Here is a 17599-nt window from a genome sequence, read left to right on the forward strand (position 1 = left end):
CTTCTTTACCTCATTGGCTTCTTTGAACCAACCATCTAATTCTTTGCTTATAGTTGAGTGGTGAATAGCCAGGTCACTGCCACCAATGATTTTTGGTAAGGAGTAAGCACCACTGTTAGAATTCTGAAAGAGATTAAATAATGGATTAGAAGATCAGAATACCGAGAAGATTGTTGTTGCTAGAGCTACTGCTGCTGCTAAGATAGCTACAACCAAAATCCATGTGGTTAAGAATTTTGCTTCACAACCACATGGTTTCGGAGCATGCCATGTAAAAAGCACCAGTGATGGTGCCACATAAAAAGCACCCAGTACACTCTGCAAAGTGGTTGACATTATGAAAGGTATCTAGCGGTAGAAACCAAGCCAAAACAGACTGGAACATGGTGTGGCTCCTGGTCTTGCCAGCTCCTGTCAAACCAGCCAATTTATGCCAGCATGGAAAATGGATGTTAAATAAGGATGATGATGCTGGTGGTTTTGGTCTTGGTGCATGATCTCACAACACATAATTGGGTTGTCCGGAAAGTTCGTGCCGATTTTTAAAGGAAAGAAGAAGCTCAATAAATACTTGCCTTTACCCAAGCTTTACCAGGTGCTCATGAACGACGGATTTTGATAGGTTGAGGCTTTCTGCCAATTCTCGGGTTGTGCAATGTGGGTTATTCTCAATTAATGACTTTATTTGGTCATTATCTGTAGTGGATGATCTGCCTGATCGCTCTTTACCAATAAGGCTACAATCTCCAGCTCGGAACCATGTGAACCACTTCCATACAGTTCTTTTGGATAGAGAAACATCACCGTAAACGGCGCATATTTCTGTGGTTGCTTGTGAGGCATTTTTCACTTTACGGAAAAAGAAAAGTATCAAGTGCCGAAAATGAACTATCTTCCAATTTAAAGGGTTACAGAATTAATACAGGTTATAGGAACATAAACCTTCTTCCACGAAAAGATAGCTTAAATTGTGCTCTAAATGGAGGTGTAGTCAAATCATGTTTTATGGACTCAACCATGTTCTAAAATAAGTCGAAAAGTAAGCAACTATAAATCGGCATGAACTTTCTGGACGACCCAATAATTCCTTAATTTCAAACTCAAAATTTTAATCTCACCTGTGTGAAAAAATTACTATCTCCCTTGTAATAGCTGTAACCACTTGGGAAACCACCCATACATAAAAGACTCACCTTCCGGAAATTCTTGAAGTTACGCACTAAAACTCCTTTATAATAGGCAAATCCTTGTGGTGCATCTTTTGAATTAGCCTTTTCACGAGGAGGTGGAGGCTTTGGTTGTCTATGAACAAGGTTTGTAAATGAAATAGCTGCACAAGACTTAGGTAGAGCTTCCTCTTCTTTTATTTCTTGTTTTATTTTTACCGTTGTATTCTATAATAAAATTATAAGCAACAAAATAATAAATAAATACAATAAAATACAGACAAATATAATAATATAATGAGATCGATCAATCCAAGTATTCGACTGATACTTGTAGACCCTGAAAGCTTACCTCAGCAGAGCATATCAAAGATGTAAACAACTGCAGTAAAACATTTATATGAGATACACTAAGACGAGGAAATTAAAGATAGCTTTGTTTAGACCAGTAGTTCTCAACTGGGGTCCACAAGATCCTGGTAGGAGGCTGTAAGATTTTGTCATTAAAATTTATGTGCAAGACACTTTATTTCACTTTGTTCCAGTTCACTCAGCTGTAGAAATGAGTTGCAATATCACTGGTGCCAAGCCTTTCCCTTAGATAACATCGGTGGCATGGAGAGGGGAAACTGGTATGCGTGGGCCATTGCTAGTCTTCCATTAACAACTTTGCCCAGACTTGTACCTCAGAGGGTAACCTTCTAGGTGCAATCCCATGGGCATTCATGACTGAAGTGGGTCTTTACCCATTACTTCTACAACACACAAAATATTTCAACAATTTTTTAAAAAAATATAATTCCTAATATCATAAAAACATAATAGGAATTTTTTAAACATCAAATGGCTGTGAGGGCCAATCCAAGTGAAACAGGAATGAAGAGGGTCCATAGGACAAAGTGGTTGAGAATGACTGGTTTAGATTGTCATGAAAATTCCAATATTAACATAAATTACAGAAATGAATGCAAAGAGTCATTTGAAGGCAAAATGCAGAGACATTCTGATACTGTAACAATTCTGCCATATAGCCAATAAATTATTGCAATATTTTTACACCATAGATTAACAGAAATAAAGTATATATTTCAACATGTCTCTCATGCCTTATTTCAGGAAAAATAATTTAAACTAATTACCAAATCCTCCACAATGATAATTAGTTTAGTGAAGTATGGCATTGTTTATGATAACTTTAATACAAGAATCTAAACCTTCTTAATTTGAAGTTCCTCTCTTTATTCTGGCTTATAATTGTTACCATTAACTGGGGGATTTCAGACAGTCAGGAGTTTGTTTTTCATTTGTGTCTTGGTTTCCATTTAGTTAGATAACTTAGGAGTTAATTATAGATTTACTTATTGAATTTATTTACCGATACTGTTATCATCATCATCATCATCATTGTTTAACGTCTGTTCTCCATGCTAGCATGGGTTGGACGGTTCGACCGGGGATCTGGGAAGCCAGAAGGCTGCACCAGGCTCCAGTCTGATCTAGCAGTGTTTCTACAGCTGGATGCTCTTCCTAACGCCAACCACTCCGTAAGTGTAGTGGGTGCTTTTTATGTGCTACCGGCACAGGTGCCAGGTGAGGCTGGCAACAGCCACGATTGGATTGGTGCTTTTTACGTGCTACTGGCACGGAAGCCAGTCAAGGTGGAGCTGGCATCGGCCACGTTCGGATGGTGCTTTTTACGTGCCACCGGCACGGAAGCCAGTTTAGGCGGCGCTGGCATCGGCCACGTTCGGATGGTGCTTTTTATGTGCCACCAGCAATAGTGTAAATGTGTTTCTTTGTTGTAGTTTAATTAATAAAGTTAGTGTTTAATCCTTCCTAGAATTAAGATTGAATGAATGAAATCTAAGGTATGTTTGTTCTCAAACAACACTTATTTTAGTGCTGATGACACCACCAGATTGAATGGTACTGCCCTGGTGTCGAAACTATAGTGATACCCATGGAGCAGCTGATGATGGAGGTATGTTGGATTGTTAGTAAAGGAGTTATTGTATGTGCGGAATAGTATTATAACACATCCATCTAATATAAATATATATAACAATGCATGGAACTGGCTATGTTCAGACAGTAAATAAAAATAAACTTACCACAGTAGTGAATTTTGCATTTAGGAAACCAGGTTTGATGTAAACATCTGTGAATTTTGTTGAATATTCAGTTACCTGAAAGCGAAAAAAATGACTTTTCTAATATAGAGCCAGGGTCTGTAACATAAGTTAATAAAAGCTCTTGCACACAATTATGATGGAAGGATTTAATTTAGATGAGACATTAACCCTTTTGTTACTGTATTTATTTTGAGATGCTCTGTGTTTCTTTCAATTACTTTAAATATAACAAAGAATTTAGTAAAATAACTTAGTTATCATTCAGTTAGTTTTAGAAACATAAATTGTGACTAAAGTTTGGTGGGAGATTTTAGTTTAAAACTTTTGAAAAAAAAGACATTTGTACTCAGAGCCAGAGCCGGTTTAAACCGGGCTGGTAACGAAAGGGTTAAAATGAGTTTGAATCATAGAATCAGAAATAGTTTTAAGTGATTTAGGATTAAAAGGCCAAAGAGATTTCAGATCTCCTAAAAAATATTATTTACCTTTCCTTGTTTCTCTTTCAATTGTGAATCTTCTGAAAGCAAGTCTAAAGTGGAAGGTTTTGAGTGTTTTTTATGTTCATAAGAAGAATCAACTTCTTCTTTTTTAATAGAAACAGGCGTCAGTATTTCGGTACCTGGTGCTGCTTCTGTGCTTTCAGAATCTATAACAGTACTGCTTAAATTAGATTGTTTCAATTTGTCATTGGTGGTTTCTGGTACATTCACTGAATTCTGATCTTCATTTTCAGATTCTGGATCAGAATCTTCAATCACTAAAATAGGCTGAGGTTTAATGAATGGAGCCTGAGACAAAGTCTCTGGTGCAAGTATTTGTACAGAAGGTTCTCTGTTGATAGAACTACCAGGATTCGTCTTATCTGAAACAGATTCTGAAAATAATCGTGTCTTTTTGTTTGAGGGTTCATTATCATCCACTTTAGCAGAAAAAGGATTTTCTGATTTATCTGGACTTCGATTCCTGAAAAAAAGAGAAACACATTTGTAGAAGAAATATTCCTTAATCTCTCTATATATAAAGCTGAAGTTGTCTGTGTATGGCAGGTTTGGCAGCCTTCAACTAACACTATCTCCTCTGAGACCCTGCGGCACAAGTTGACCAAAATTGAGAGTATGATAGAAGAAAGTTTGCTCTTCCTTCCGTAGAAGAAAAAATTCAAATCAGCCCATGTTAACACCAAAAATTATTTACATCAAAAAGGTGCTTTTTTTCTATGAAAATCCTTATTTTTTACAATTTTTTTACTGCTGTGTCGCCATTTTTCAGTGTATTTCAAGCAGAAAAATGTTCACTTAAAGAGAATAACAAGCTACATAATGCAAAATTTTTACTTTTCAAAAATTCCAATTCTAAAGGGTCGAAACAAACCCGAGCAACGCCAGGCGATACTGCTAGTATATTTAAAAATGAACAGCTAAATCTTGGAAGGAATGAATGGAAGAGATATGGAATTGCAAGCAATTCAGGATATAAACTGATATAACAGCTAGAGAGGATTCTTCAGTCCTGCTACAGAAAATCACTTTAGTACCTGTGCTATCTTAGTCTACACTATGAAACAGTTGGTGATAGAGAAGCTGCAGCCTTAAAAACTGCACCAACCGATCGTGGCCGTTGCTAGCCTCCCCTGACACTTGTGCCAGTGGCACATAAAAAGCAGCCACTACACTCACGGAGTGGTTGGCGTTAGGAAGGGCATCCAGCTGTAGAAACACTGCCAGATCAGACTGGAGCCTGGTGCAGCCTCCTGGTTTCCCAGACCCCGGTCGAACCGTCCAACCCATGCTAGCATGGAAAACGGACGTTAAATGATGATGATGATGATGAGGGTTGGTATTCTCCATCATTGTGTATTCTCTGATGTTATTTGTGCGCGCGCGCGCGTGTGTGTGCGTGCATGCGTGAGTGTGTGTGTGCATGCATGAGTGTGTGTGTGTGCATGCGTGAGTGTGTGTGTGCATGTGTGAGTGTGTGTGTGCGTGTAAGAAATAAGATCTTTAATTTGCATATATTATTGGGTTGAGTCAAAAGTTTTGCAATATTTTGGTAACTCATTTGCTTCATTCCTCAAGTTACAACAAAGGCAGTCAACGTAGAAGCCATTTTGTTGCACCATATGCAGCCATATTTCTGCATGTTCTTTGATCCTCCGTTGATACCAGTTCTTGTCCTTTGAAGCGAAGAACTTCTTCACAGAAGCCGCAATCTCCTCTTGGTTAAGGAAGCAACACGTATGCAGGAAGTGAGCCCCCAAAAAACTGGTAGGAAGGTGGCTTCCAACAGTGCAACACGATGGTTTCTACTTAGGATGCTAGTCCGCTTTTGTTGTAACTTGGACAAATAAAGTAAATAAGTTAGCAAAATATTGCAAAACTTTTGACTCAATAAAAAAATAGCTGAAACTAGAAAAAAGGTATTTACCGTTTATTAGAGAAAATTTTACTTTCAGATGCATCACTGCTGGGAAATGATGATTCTGTTGTTTTGATATTTGTAGAAGGATTTGGCATTTTTACAGGCTGGAAACATAGACAGAAAAAAAAAAGAGAAAAATCTTTTAAAATATCTGTGTGTGGAACATTTGCCAATGATTAGGCTTTGTTGCAAAGCATTTCATTTAGAAGTAACAATAAATATATCATTACGGAGATGTACTTGCATAGCAAGTGACCTGATCTGAGATCGTGTGCTGGAATGGAAACAATTGCAGCATGGAAGGTGTTCATAAGCCATTTAAAAAACACACAAAACTGTTAGATTCACTTCAACATTTAAATTTAATTTGTCAAAATACTTTCATTGCTTTGAGATCGTGACCTTGGGCTGTGGCCATGCTGGGGCACTGCTTTGAAGGGGTTTGGTCAAAAACACAAACATTCATGTTTTAAAGTCCGGCACTTATTCTATTGGTCTCTTTTTTCCAAATTGCTATCTTATGGAGATATAAATAAACCAACACCAGTTGTCAACACACACACACACATATACACAATAGGCTTCCATACAGTTTCCGTCCAACAAATTCACTCACAAAACATTAGTTGCACCAGGGCTGTAGTAGAAGATACTTGCCTAAGGTGTTGCACAGTTGAAATCATGTGGGACTGAAGTTGAAATCATGTGGTAGCTAAATGAGCTTTTAAACAACCCAGCCATGTCTGCACCTTTGCAAACATAATATGGTTAATTGCTGTGCTAAAACGAAGTCCTTTGCAAAGGAGTGGCTGTGTGGTAAGTAGCTGGTTTACCAACCACATGGTTCCGGGTTCAGTCCCACTTCGTGGCACCTTGGGCAAGTGTCTTCTACTATAGCCTCAGGCCGACCAAAGCCTTGTGAGTGGATTTGGTAGATAGAAACTGAAAGAAGCCTGTCAAATATATGTATATATCTGTGTGTGTGTGTGTGTGTGTGTGTGTGTGTGTGTGTGTGTGTGTTTGTTCCCCCAACATTGCTTAACAACCGATGCTGGTGTGTTTACAGCCCCATAACTTAGCAGTCTAGCAAGTTGATTACATCAACCCTAGTTGAGCACTGGAACTGCTGGCCTTGTGCAAAAATTTGAAACCATTATTATAAAGGCATGACTATGATTAAGAAATTCACTTCTCAGCCACTTGGTTTCAGGTTCAGTCCCACTGTGTGGCACCTTAGACGACTGTCTTCTATTATAGTACTGGGCCAACCAAAGCCTTGTGAATGAATTAGGCAGATGGAAATTGAAAGAAACCCATTGCATATATGTCTGTGCCTGCATGAGTACATAGCACTTTATTTTACCTTCTTCTCTCAGCTGAAAATGACTCCCAGCTTAACATTGGTACTTTCCTCTCTCCCTTGGATGTTCTGTCCTCTCTCCTTTAGATGTCACATCCCTTAGATGTGCTCTCCTCTCTCCCTTAGATGTCACATAAGGCGGTGAACTGGCAGAAACGTTAGCACGCCAGGCGAAATGCTTAGTGGTATTTTGTCTGCCATTATGTTCTAAGTTCAAATTCTGCCAAGGTCAACTTTGCCTTTCATCCTTTTGGGGGTTGATAAATGAAGTATCAGTTGTGCACTGAGGTTGATGTAATTGACTTAATCCGTTTGTCTGTCCTTGTTTGTCTCCTCTGTGTGTAGCCCCTTGTGGGTAGTAAAGAAATAGGTATTTCGTCTGCTGTTATGTTCTGAGTTCAAATTCCACCGAGGTCGACTTTGCCTTTCATCCTTTTGGGGTCGATAAATGAAGTACCAGTTGCACACTGGGGTCGATGTAATTGACTTAATCTCTTTGTCCTTGTTTGTCCCCTCTATGCTTAGCCCCTTGTGGGTGATAAATAAATAAGATGTCACATCCCGGCTGTTCCATCAGTCAATATTGAGAAGGCTGAGAAGCTGTCTTTGTTTACTTGTGACTGTGTAAGTGCTTAAGACAATTAATATAAACATGGTACATTATGAAGTTGCACTCCATTATGAGTTACTGTTCTACTATTTTTGTTTCTTACTATTTCCTCTTTATCACCACCCTATGCATTCATCCCCATTATATGCCCAACTTCCTCCAGGGAGATGGACATGCTGGTAGGCTTAGGATAGGGTAGTTTTGTAATATTTAATCTACAATGATTTACGCAAGAATCATTTTATGGTTGCCTATTCAAAATAACTCTCTTTACTCTCTTTTACTCTTTTACTTGTTTCAGTCATTTGACTGCGGCCATGCTGGAGCACCGCCTTTAGCCAAGAAAATCGACTCCAGGACTTAGTCTTTGTAAGCCTAGTACTTATTCTATCAGTCTCTTTTGCCGAACCGCTAAGTTACGGGGATGTAAACGCACCAGCATTGGTTGTCAAGCGACGTTGGGGGACAAACACAGACGCAAACATATACACACACGTACATACATATATACATACATATATACGACTGGCTTCTTTCAGTTTCTGTCTACCAAATCCACTCTCAAGGTGCCACGCAGTGGGACTGAACCCGGAACCATGTGGTTGGTAAGCAAGCTACTTACCACACAGCCACTCCTCTTGAAATATTATTACAACTGATTGCTTATTTCTAAATACTTGAAATGCTTTATTGTTATTACTGTTGTTGCTAAAGATGAGATTAATTATCAAGAATATTAATAACAATAATCTCCTTCTATTTCTTTGAACCAGGAATTCCCACAAACCATCATCATCATCGTTTAATGTCTTTTCCATACTGGTACATGTTGGATGTTTTGACAGGAGCTGGCAAGCCAGAGGGCTGCACCAGGCCCCAGTTTTCTGTTTTAGTGTGCTCTCTACAACTGGATGCTGTTCCTATGCCAACTCCTTTACAAAGTATACTAGGTGCTATTCGTGTGACACCATCACCAGTGCTTTTTACATGGCACCAGCACCAACAGGGTTGCCAAGTAACGTGCAAGATGAAGACTTCTTAGTTGAGAGAGGGAGTGGAACAGAAGATAGTGGCTGGGTTCCAGGTGATAAGATAGAGTATAAAAGAGGGACAAAATTAGTTGTCTTACTATAGACCTACTCTTTTACTTGTTTCAGTCATTTGACTGTGGCCATGCTGGAGCACCACCTTTAGTCGAGCAAATCGACCCCAGGACTTATTCTTTGTAAGCCTAGTACTTATTCTATTGGTTCTCTTTTGCCAAACCACTAAGTTATGGGGACATAACTTCTTTCAGTTGTCAAGCGATGTTGGCAGGGACAAATACAGACACACAAACACACACACACACATATACGACGGGCAGCAGTTCCAGTGCTCAACTAGGGTTGATGTAATCAACTTGACCCCAAAAAGGATGAAAGGCAAAGTTGGCCTCAATGGAATTTGAACTCAAAACATAAAGATGAACGAAATATTGCTAAGCATTTTTCCCAGCAAGCTAACAATTCTGCTAGTTCACACCCTGTAAATATTCCTTTCTGCTCTAGGCACAAGGCCCAAAATTTTTGGGGAGGGGGTCAGTCAATTAGATCAACCCCAGTACGCAACTGGTACTTAATTTATCGACCCCGAAAGGATGAAAAGCAAAATCGACCTCAGACCGTAAAGACAGACAAAATTCCGCTAAGCATTTCACCCAGCATGCTAATGTTTCTGCCAGCTCGCCACCTTACATCATCATCATCGTTTAACTTCCATTTTCCATGCTAGCATGGGTTGGACGGTTCAACCGGGGTCTGGGAAGCCAGGAGGCTGCACCAGGCTTCAGTCTGATCTGGCAGTGTTTCTACAGCTGGATGCCCTTCCTAACACCAACCACTCTGTGAGTATTGTGGGTGCTTTTTACGTGCCACCGGCACAGGTGCCAGGGTAAACTGGCAACGGCCACGATCAGTTGTTGCCTTTTCCCAGTAAATATTAAAACCTATTTCTCTCAAAATATTAGGTTAATAGCCTGAATAATTACAATTCTGTTGACAATAATTTATCAACAATTTAACGTATTTATAAATAAAGCTAACATCATAAAGCATTAAAACAACTAATGGTAATTATGAGAATAGAAATGAGGAAATATTCCACTTACTTCTCTGGGTATATCTGATTGGTTAACAAACCTATTTAGAATAAAAGAATATTTAAATTTTAAATTTAAATGTTTTGGAATATCCATATTTTAAAATGTCAGACATATCAATGAAATACTTAAAGTTTCAATTTGGTTCATAATTTATGACAGAAGTGTACTAATAATGGTTTCAAATTTTGACACAAGGCGAGCATGTTCAGGGGAGGGTGGAGGTCAATTATATCAACCCCAACACTTAGCTGGCACTTATTTTATCGCCCCTGAGGGGATGAAAGGCAAAGTCGACTTCAGCGGAATATGAACTCATAACATAAGGACGGACGAAATGTCGATGTGTTAACGATTGTGCCAGCTCGCCACTGTTTTCTTATCTAGACCAGACAGGACCCCAGAACAATGGGATTCTGGGATCACGATATGTGTCAGAGATGTTGAAAGATTCTACTATTGAATTTCATTGATTTTCATCAATATTTGAGAAATTAAGAATAATCTGTATGCAACTATCATCATATTTCTCTTCAAAATAGATATTTTTGAACAGGTTATTAGGAAAAGAAATATTTTTTTAAATACGAGGGTGAGTCAAAAAGTAATGCCATTTTGTTTAGGACGGGTATAATTACCAGCACACGAACATGTATCATACATCAAAATGAAGCTGGTCCACTGTGGATCACATCCCTACTTCTCCACATAGTCACCATTTCTCTCAATAGCAATGTTTCACCTTTGAATGAGAGCATGTACCGCTGCCCCGTAAAATTCTGTTGACTGTTCTTCGAGCCACTTCTTCACAACAGTTTTCACTTCCTTGTCACTGGAATAATGTTTGCCTCTCAAACCCTCTTTCATGGGGCCGAAGAGATGATAGTCTGAAGGCACTAAATTATTCCAATGACGAGGAAGTGAAAACTGTAATGAAGAAGTGGCTCAAAGAACAGTCAACAGAATTTTACGAGCCAGGGATATATGCTCTCATTCGAAGGTGGAACATTGCTATTGAGAGAGATGGTGACTGTGTTGAGAAGTAGGGATGTGATCCACAGAGGACCAGCTTCATTTTGATGTATGATACATATTCCTGTGCTGGTAATTATACCTATCCTAAACAAAATGGCATTACTTTTTGACTCACCCTCGTAATTAAATATCCAGTTATAATAATTTTTGAATTTGAAACTTTTAGTTGAGTAACTGCGTTAAGTAAATATGTTTTCAAAGTACAAAAATATCATAAAGTAACAAGAGAACTTGCAAAACCCGTATAAGTAATTAAACATTTAACTGGCACTCCGTCAGTTACAATGACAAGGTTTCCATTTGATCCAATCAATGAAACAGTCTGCTAATGAACTTAATGTGCAAGTGGCTAAGCACTCTACAGACATGTGTACTCTTGATGTAGTTCTCAGGGAGACTCAGCATGACACACAATGTGACAAGACTGGCCCTTTGAATTTTTGCCACCTGAGTGAACTGGAGCAACATGAGATAAAGTGTCTTGCTTAAGGACACATCATGCCGTCAGGTATCAAACTCATGACTTTATGATCCTGAGCCAAATATGCTGACCACTTAGCCATACATTTTCATTATAATTGTAAAATGCTGCTCTTTTACTCTTTTACTTGTTTCAGTCATTTGACTGCGGCCATGCTGGAGCACCGCCTTTAATCGAACAAATCAACACCAGCACTTATTCTTTGTAAGCCTAGTACTTATTCTATTGGTCTCTTTTTCCGAACTGCTAAGTTATGGGGACACAAACACACCACCATCAGTTGTCAAGTGATGTTGGGGGGACAAACACAGACACGCAAACATACACATACACACATATATATATACATATATATGAGAGGCTTCTTTTAGTTTCAGTCTACCAAATCTACTCACAAAGCTTTGGTTGGCTCAAGGCTATAGTAGAAGACACTTGCCCAAGGTGCTACGCAGTGAGACTGAACATAGAATCATGTGGTTGGTAAGCAAGCTACTTACCACACAGCCACTCCTACACCTAGAAAAAGAATGTAAAATAATTATAGAAAAGGTGTGCCAGACGCTGCAAAATTCATACTTACATTGAAGAATCTTGGATATGTGTACTCAAACCTTGCTGAGATTGAAACCTCATTGTCTGACTTTGGAGTTGGCTGAATGTCTTTGCTAAAGAGATGAAAAGTAGCTAAATTTAGTCATTAGATTAAAGAGAAATAAGAAAGAGAAATGAATATCATTATCATCATCATCATTGTTTAACATCCGTTAATGAATGTTTGCTAGCATGGGTTGGATGGTTCGACTGGGGTCTGGGAAGCCAGGAGGCTGCACCAGGCTCCAATCTGATCTGGCAATGTTTCTACAGCTGGATGCCCTTCAATAATAGAAACACTGAAATTTTTTCCATTATAATTCACAAGAGCTTCAAAGAAGCTTTATCCCTTTTGCTATTTAAATTTCTGTTTGAAATGCACAATTTTAGTTTTAATTAATTTTGAAAATAATGAAATATTTAGTAAAATAACATTATAAAGCTGGTGTTTGGAACATAAATTAGCATGAAATTGTGATGCAATGCTTTAATCTAGATCACTTTAAACAGGAAGTTAGCATCAGAGAACTGGGACCATTCTCAGGGGAGTTGATATCAAAAGGGTTTTTGTAAAAACAAAAAGTAATTAGATAAAGCAGTTAAATTTAACCATTAAGCCATTAGATTACAGTAAGAGAAATAAGAGAGAGAAATGAATATCATTATCATCATCATCATCGTTTAATGTCCGTTTTCCATGCTGGCATGGGTTGGACGGTTTGACTGAGGTCTGGAGAGCCAGCGGCTGCAGCAGACTCCAATCTGATCAGGCAATGTTTCTACAGATGGATGCCCTTCCTAATGCCAACCACTCAGAGAATATAGTGGGTGCTTTTTACGTGCCACCAGTACAGGAGCCAGTCAGGCAGGCTTGGCATTGATCACGTTTGGATAGTGCTTTTTACATGCCACCGGCACAGGAACCAGTTAGGGGCACTGCCATCCGCCATGTTCAAATGGTACTTTTTACATGCCACCAGAATGGGAGCCAGTCAGGATGCACTGGCATCAGCCACATTCAAATGATGCTTTTTATGTGCCACCGACACAGGAGCCAGTCAGGCAGACCTGGCATTGACCACATTCAGATGGTGCTTTTTATGTGCCATTGGCATGGGGGGCCAGTTAGGGGGCACTGGCATCGACCAAATTCAGATGCTGCATTTTATGTGCCACCAGCACGGGAGCGAGTCAGGTGGACCTAACATTGACCACATTCGGATAGTGCTTTTTACGTGCCACCAGCATGGAAGCCAGTCAGGGGGTACTGGCATTGACCACATTCGATGCTGCATTTTATGTGCCACCGGAACAAGAGCCAGTCAGGGGGCACTGGCCACAGCTACGATTTTGGTTAAATGAATAAATAAACCGAAGGTAAAATAAAACTTACTTAAACTTGCATTAGGATTGCAATACTTCTCAGTATTACAACAGAGAATTGCCTGGCCAATTTCAGCATCGGTTATCACACGTTTGCCGTGGCTGAAAAAGAAAAAAAATCATGTTAAAATTATGATCTAATCTAATCAAGTAAGAATACAGTTTTTCATAATAAGCACTAGTTGTTTCATGCCATTGTTTTTATCATCATCATCATCATCGTTTCATGTCCACTTTCCAAGGGTTGGATGATTTGACTGAGGATTGGTGACCCAGATGGCTGCACCAGGCTCAAATCTTGATCTGGTAGAGTTTCTACAGCTGGATGCTCTTTCTAATGCCAACCACTCCAAGAGTGTAGTGGGTGCTTTTACATGCCACAAATACGAGAGCCAGTCAGGCGGTACTGGCAATGGCCTTGCTCAAATGGTGCTTTTTATGTGCCACATGCACAGGAGCCAGTCCACCGGCATGAGGGCCAGTCAGGTGGTACTGGCAACAACCACGCTCAAATGGTGTTTTTTATGTGCCACCTGCACAGGAGCCAGACCAACAGCACTGCCAACGACCTCGCTTGAATGTTTTTTCACGTGCCACCAGCACAAGTGCCAGTAAGGCAACGCTGGTAATGATCACGCTCAAATGGTGCTTTCTATGTGCCACTGACACGGAAGCCACTTAGCCACTCTGGCAATGATCACACTGGGATGGTGCTGTTAGCGCTCCACTAGCACGGATGCCAGTCATCAAATTTGATTTCAATTTCACTTGCCTCAATAGGTCTTCGCAAGCAGATATATTAGTAAACTAATATTTAATGTTTTTTAATGTTTTTTTTTATTGTTGCTTGTTTCTTTTATTGGTTATTGAGACACAAAGTCTTTAACAATGGATTTTATCTAGCAACTAAACAATAAGCTAGTCCTTGAATGATATGGCTTAGAAGTAGAGAACTGAAACTGTATTAAAAGACATGTATATATGAGAAGTGTGATTTAATGAGATAATGAAAGGTGGAATATAAAGACAGAGAGACAACTATGAATCTCATCATCGTCATTTAACATCGATCTTCAAACCAGCATGGGTTGAACAGATCAACAAGATCCACTGAGTTAGAAGATTGCATCAAGAGAATACCCTCCATCAGGCATTTGCCATATTCTGAATGCTTTACTTCCCTGGGCATGGATACATCGAAACTCTGACGTCTGGCAGCTGACTTGGCAGACACCCATAAAATTATTAACCATCTTACAAACAATAATTCTGAGCACCTTTTCAAACTCCACTGTCTAACACCCGTGGACATGTTTACAAAGTCAGAAAACAGCACAGCTCCCATGACTTTCGGAAACATTTTTTCACGCTAAGAGTTGCTGAAGCATGGAAACAAACTGCCAGCATCAGTTGTTAGTTGTCGGAGCATTGCATCCTTCAAAACTTCCATACTTCCTGAGATTCGCCAACACTACACCTGATTTTTCTCCCCTCCATACACACGCAAGCATGTATCTGACTCATACACTGTTCACTTCCCAGACATTTGTACATTACTGCATATGCTTTATATGCACTTTTGACAAGCTGTGGTGCACCTAAGCACTGTATACAATAATTTCATTATTATTATTATCATACTCCAAAGTCTGCTTTCGGCATGTTTCTACAGTTTGATGCTCTTACAGAATGTACTGGGTGCTTTTTTTTCATGGCAACAGTACTAGTGAGGTCACCATGCATTTCATGATACTAATATCCCTCTGGACAAAGGAAAAACAGAAGTGTCGAAAATGACACATTAGTTCTCCAAATCTGTTGCCTAATAATCCAGTAGCTGGTGTATACTAACATTCACAAGATTATTAATAAGTTCTGTGTAAGCTAATTAGTTGTCTTGTAGTAATAAGTACAAACATGGCTGAATAGTAAGAAGGTGGCGAGCTGGCAGAAACGTTAGCACTCTGGGCGAAATGCTTAGCAGTATTTCGTCTGCCGTTACATTCTGAGTTCAAATTCTGCCAAGGTCGACTTGCCTTTCATCCTTTCAAGGTCGAAAAATTAAGTACCAGTTACGCACTGGGGTCGACGTAATTGACTTAATCCCTTTGTCTGTCCTTGTTTGTCCCCTCTATGTTTAATCCCTTGTGGGCAATCGGGAAATAAGAAGTTTGCTTCCCAACTATACAGTTTTGCATTCAATCTGTCTGATACCTTCGGCAAGTGTCTTTTAATATAGCCTTGGTCCAACCAAGGCCTTGTGAGTGGATTTGGTAGATAGAAAGCAGGTGAAGGTCAGTCTCAAGAAGGGCATCCACCTCAGCAAATTTCATCCAACCCATGCTAGCATGGAAAAGTGGATACCAGAACAATGATGATAAAGAGGATGATGAAGATGATGTTCATGTAAATACTATCTTTTATCTTTTACTGCTGTACTCTTTCACCACAACTTTCTCTTACTCTTTCTTCTGTTGGTCTGCTCGCTTAGCCAGCGGGGTGGCGTCATTTCAAGGCTAAAACAATGCGAAGCGCATTGTGACCAGCGATGTGTAACAGCATCTGATAGCCTGGTCAGTCACAGTGATCACAGTGATATATACATCCGTGGGATCTTTATGTATGTATGCAGTATGTGTAGGAGTACAATGTGTTTCTTCTCAGACTCTTATATAGTGCCATATATAAGCACAGACATGGCTGTGTGGTAAAAAGTTTGTTTCCCAATCACATGGTTCTGAGTTCAGTCCCACTGTGTGGCACTTTGGGCAAGTGTCTTCTACCAAAGCCTTGTGACTGGATTTGGCAAATGAAAACTGACAGAGGTTCATTGAATATATATATATATATAATCATCATCATCATCATCATCATTTAGCGTCGCTTTCCATGCTAGCATGGGTTGGACGGTTCAACTGGGGTCTGCGAAGCCAGAAGGCTGCATCAGGCCCAGTCTGATCTGGCAGTGTTTCTACGGCTGGATGCCCTTCCTAACGCCAACCACTCCGTGATTGTAGTGGGTGCTTGTTACGTGCCACCCGCACAGGTGCCAGCCGGAGCTGGCAAACGGCCACGGACGGATGGTGCTTTTTACGTGCCACCGGCACGGGGGCCAGGCGAGGCTGGCAACGGCCACGAACGGATGGTGCTTTTACTGCTATTTCGGCATGGTGGTGTCTCTCAGATACCCTTATTTATAGCTATATATATATATATCAGTATATATTATCTGATGTGTACAGTATTATATAGCCATTACGGCCGATCTTACAAATCGGTTTTGCTCTAGTGATTCAACGGAGTGTTGAGTAACAATCCGATATGTAATCTGTACTCATCACCAGTAGCCGTTATGGAATGAAATATGATGACTGCTCTCTTTTGTTAAAGGTGAATAGAGAAATCCAATTTGTGCTTCCTGTGAAAAAGATGAGGATAAAACGAACTGGTGGAGTTAAGAGTTCTGTCCCTTTGCAAGTCAGTAAGAGTTTTCTGGAAAAGTTAGTGACAAATGTATGTCCTTCAGGTTGGTGTTCTTGTGGAAATGGAATTTGTGTAGTGTTACTACATGTACAACCTTTTCAGGGGGAGGGGGCATATACATTTATGTTCGTTAGTGCTTATCTTTCTTTTATGTATTGGTTAAATTCGTGGGGTATATATTTTTTTCTCTCCTTGTTTTTTTTGTGTCCCTTTCTGTAGAAGAGCGTAGGCTCGAAACGTAAAAGACTTTTTCTATTGCTGAGTGTTATACTAATACATCTGTTTGTTTTGTACACCACCTGCCTTTGTCTTTTGTTTTTTTCGTAAACTCTCCCTATATCTGTATATATATGGTACTAAAAAAAAGAGTCTGAGAAGAAACTTGTGAGGTGTTACCTTTGTAATAGAGACAGAACATGTGAAACCCATTCATCTTCACTGGGTTCAGCTTGCATTACAATGGATGTATCCTTTACTAAAGCTGAATCATCCACATTCTTAGAAACACACAAACAAGAATGACCACCAGCAAGTTCAATAGCTATCTTCATCTTCCTCCACTGTAAAAGAATTTGTTTTATGTGAAAAAATATAAATATTTAGCTTTTGAAACACACACACACACACACACATATACACACATCATCATCGTTTAACGTCCGCTTTCCATGCTAGCATGGGTTGGACGATTTGACTGAGGACTGGCGAACCAGATGGCTGCACCAGACTCCAATCTGATCTGGCAGAGTTTCTACAGCTGGATGCCCTTCCTAACGCCAACCACAGCCTCTTCCTCAACA

General features: G+C 39.7%; 1 protein-coding gene across 2 annotated transcripts in view; it reads right to left on the reverse strand.

The window, feature by feature from the left end:
- The window catches only part of LOC115210726 (nibrin), a 43979-nt gene that overhangs the window by 8928 nt on the left and 17452 nt on the right, over positions 1-17599 (reverse strand). The window contains exons 7-15 of one of the 2 annotated variants that reach the window (XM_029779436.2): positions 17196-17359; positions 13327-13418; positions 11923-12007; positions 9836-9866; positions 5723-5820; positions 3784-4261; positions 3278-3352; positions 1194-1394; positions 10-123 (exon numbers count right to left, since the gene is read on the reverse strand). In XM_029779436.2, coding sequence (XP_029635296.1) covers positions 10-123; positions 1194-1394; positions 3278-3352; positions 3784-4261; positions 5723-5820; positions 9836-9866; positions 11923-12007; positions 13327-13418; positions 17196-17359 — 1338 coding nt within the window. Of the gene's footprint in view, positions 1-9; positions 124-1193; positions 1395-3277; positions 3353-3783; positions 4262-5722; positions 5821-9835; positions 9867-11922; positions 12015-13326; positions 13419-17195; positions 17360-17599 lie in introns of both variants that reach the window. The other variant, XM_036501882.1, reaches the window with a different exon arrangement.

The sequence above is a fragment of the Octopus sinensis genome, linkage group LG4 (assembly GCF_006345805.1).
Source record: "Octopus sinensis linkage group LG4, ASM634580v1, whole genome shotgun sequence".
Classification (NCBI taxonomy): domain Eukaryota; kingdom Metazoa; phylum Mollusca; class Cephalopoda; order Octopoda; family Octopodidae; genus Octopus; species Octopus sinensis.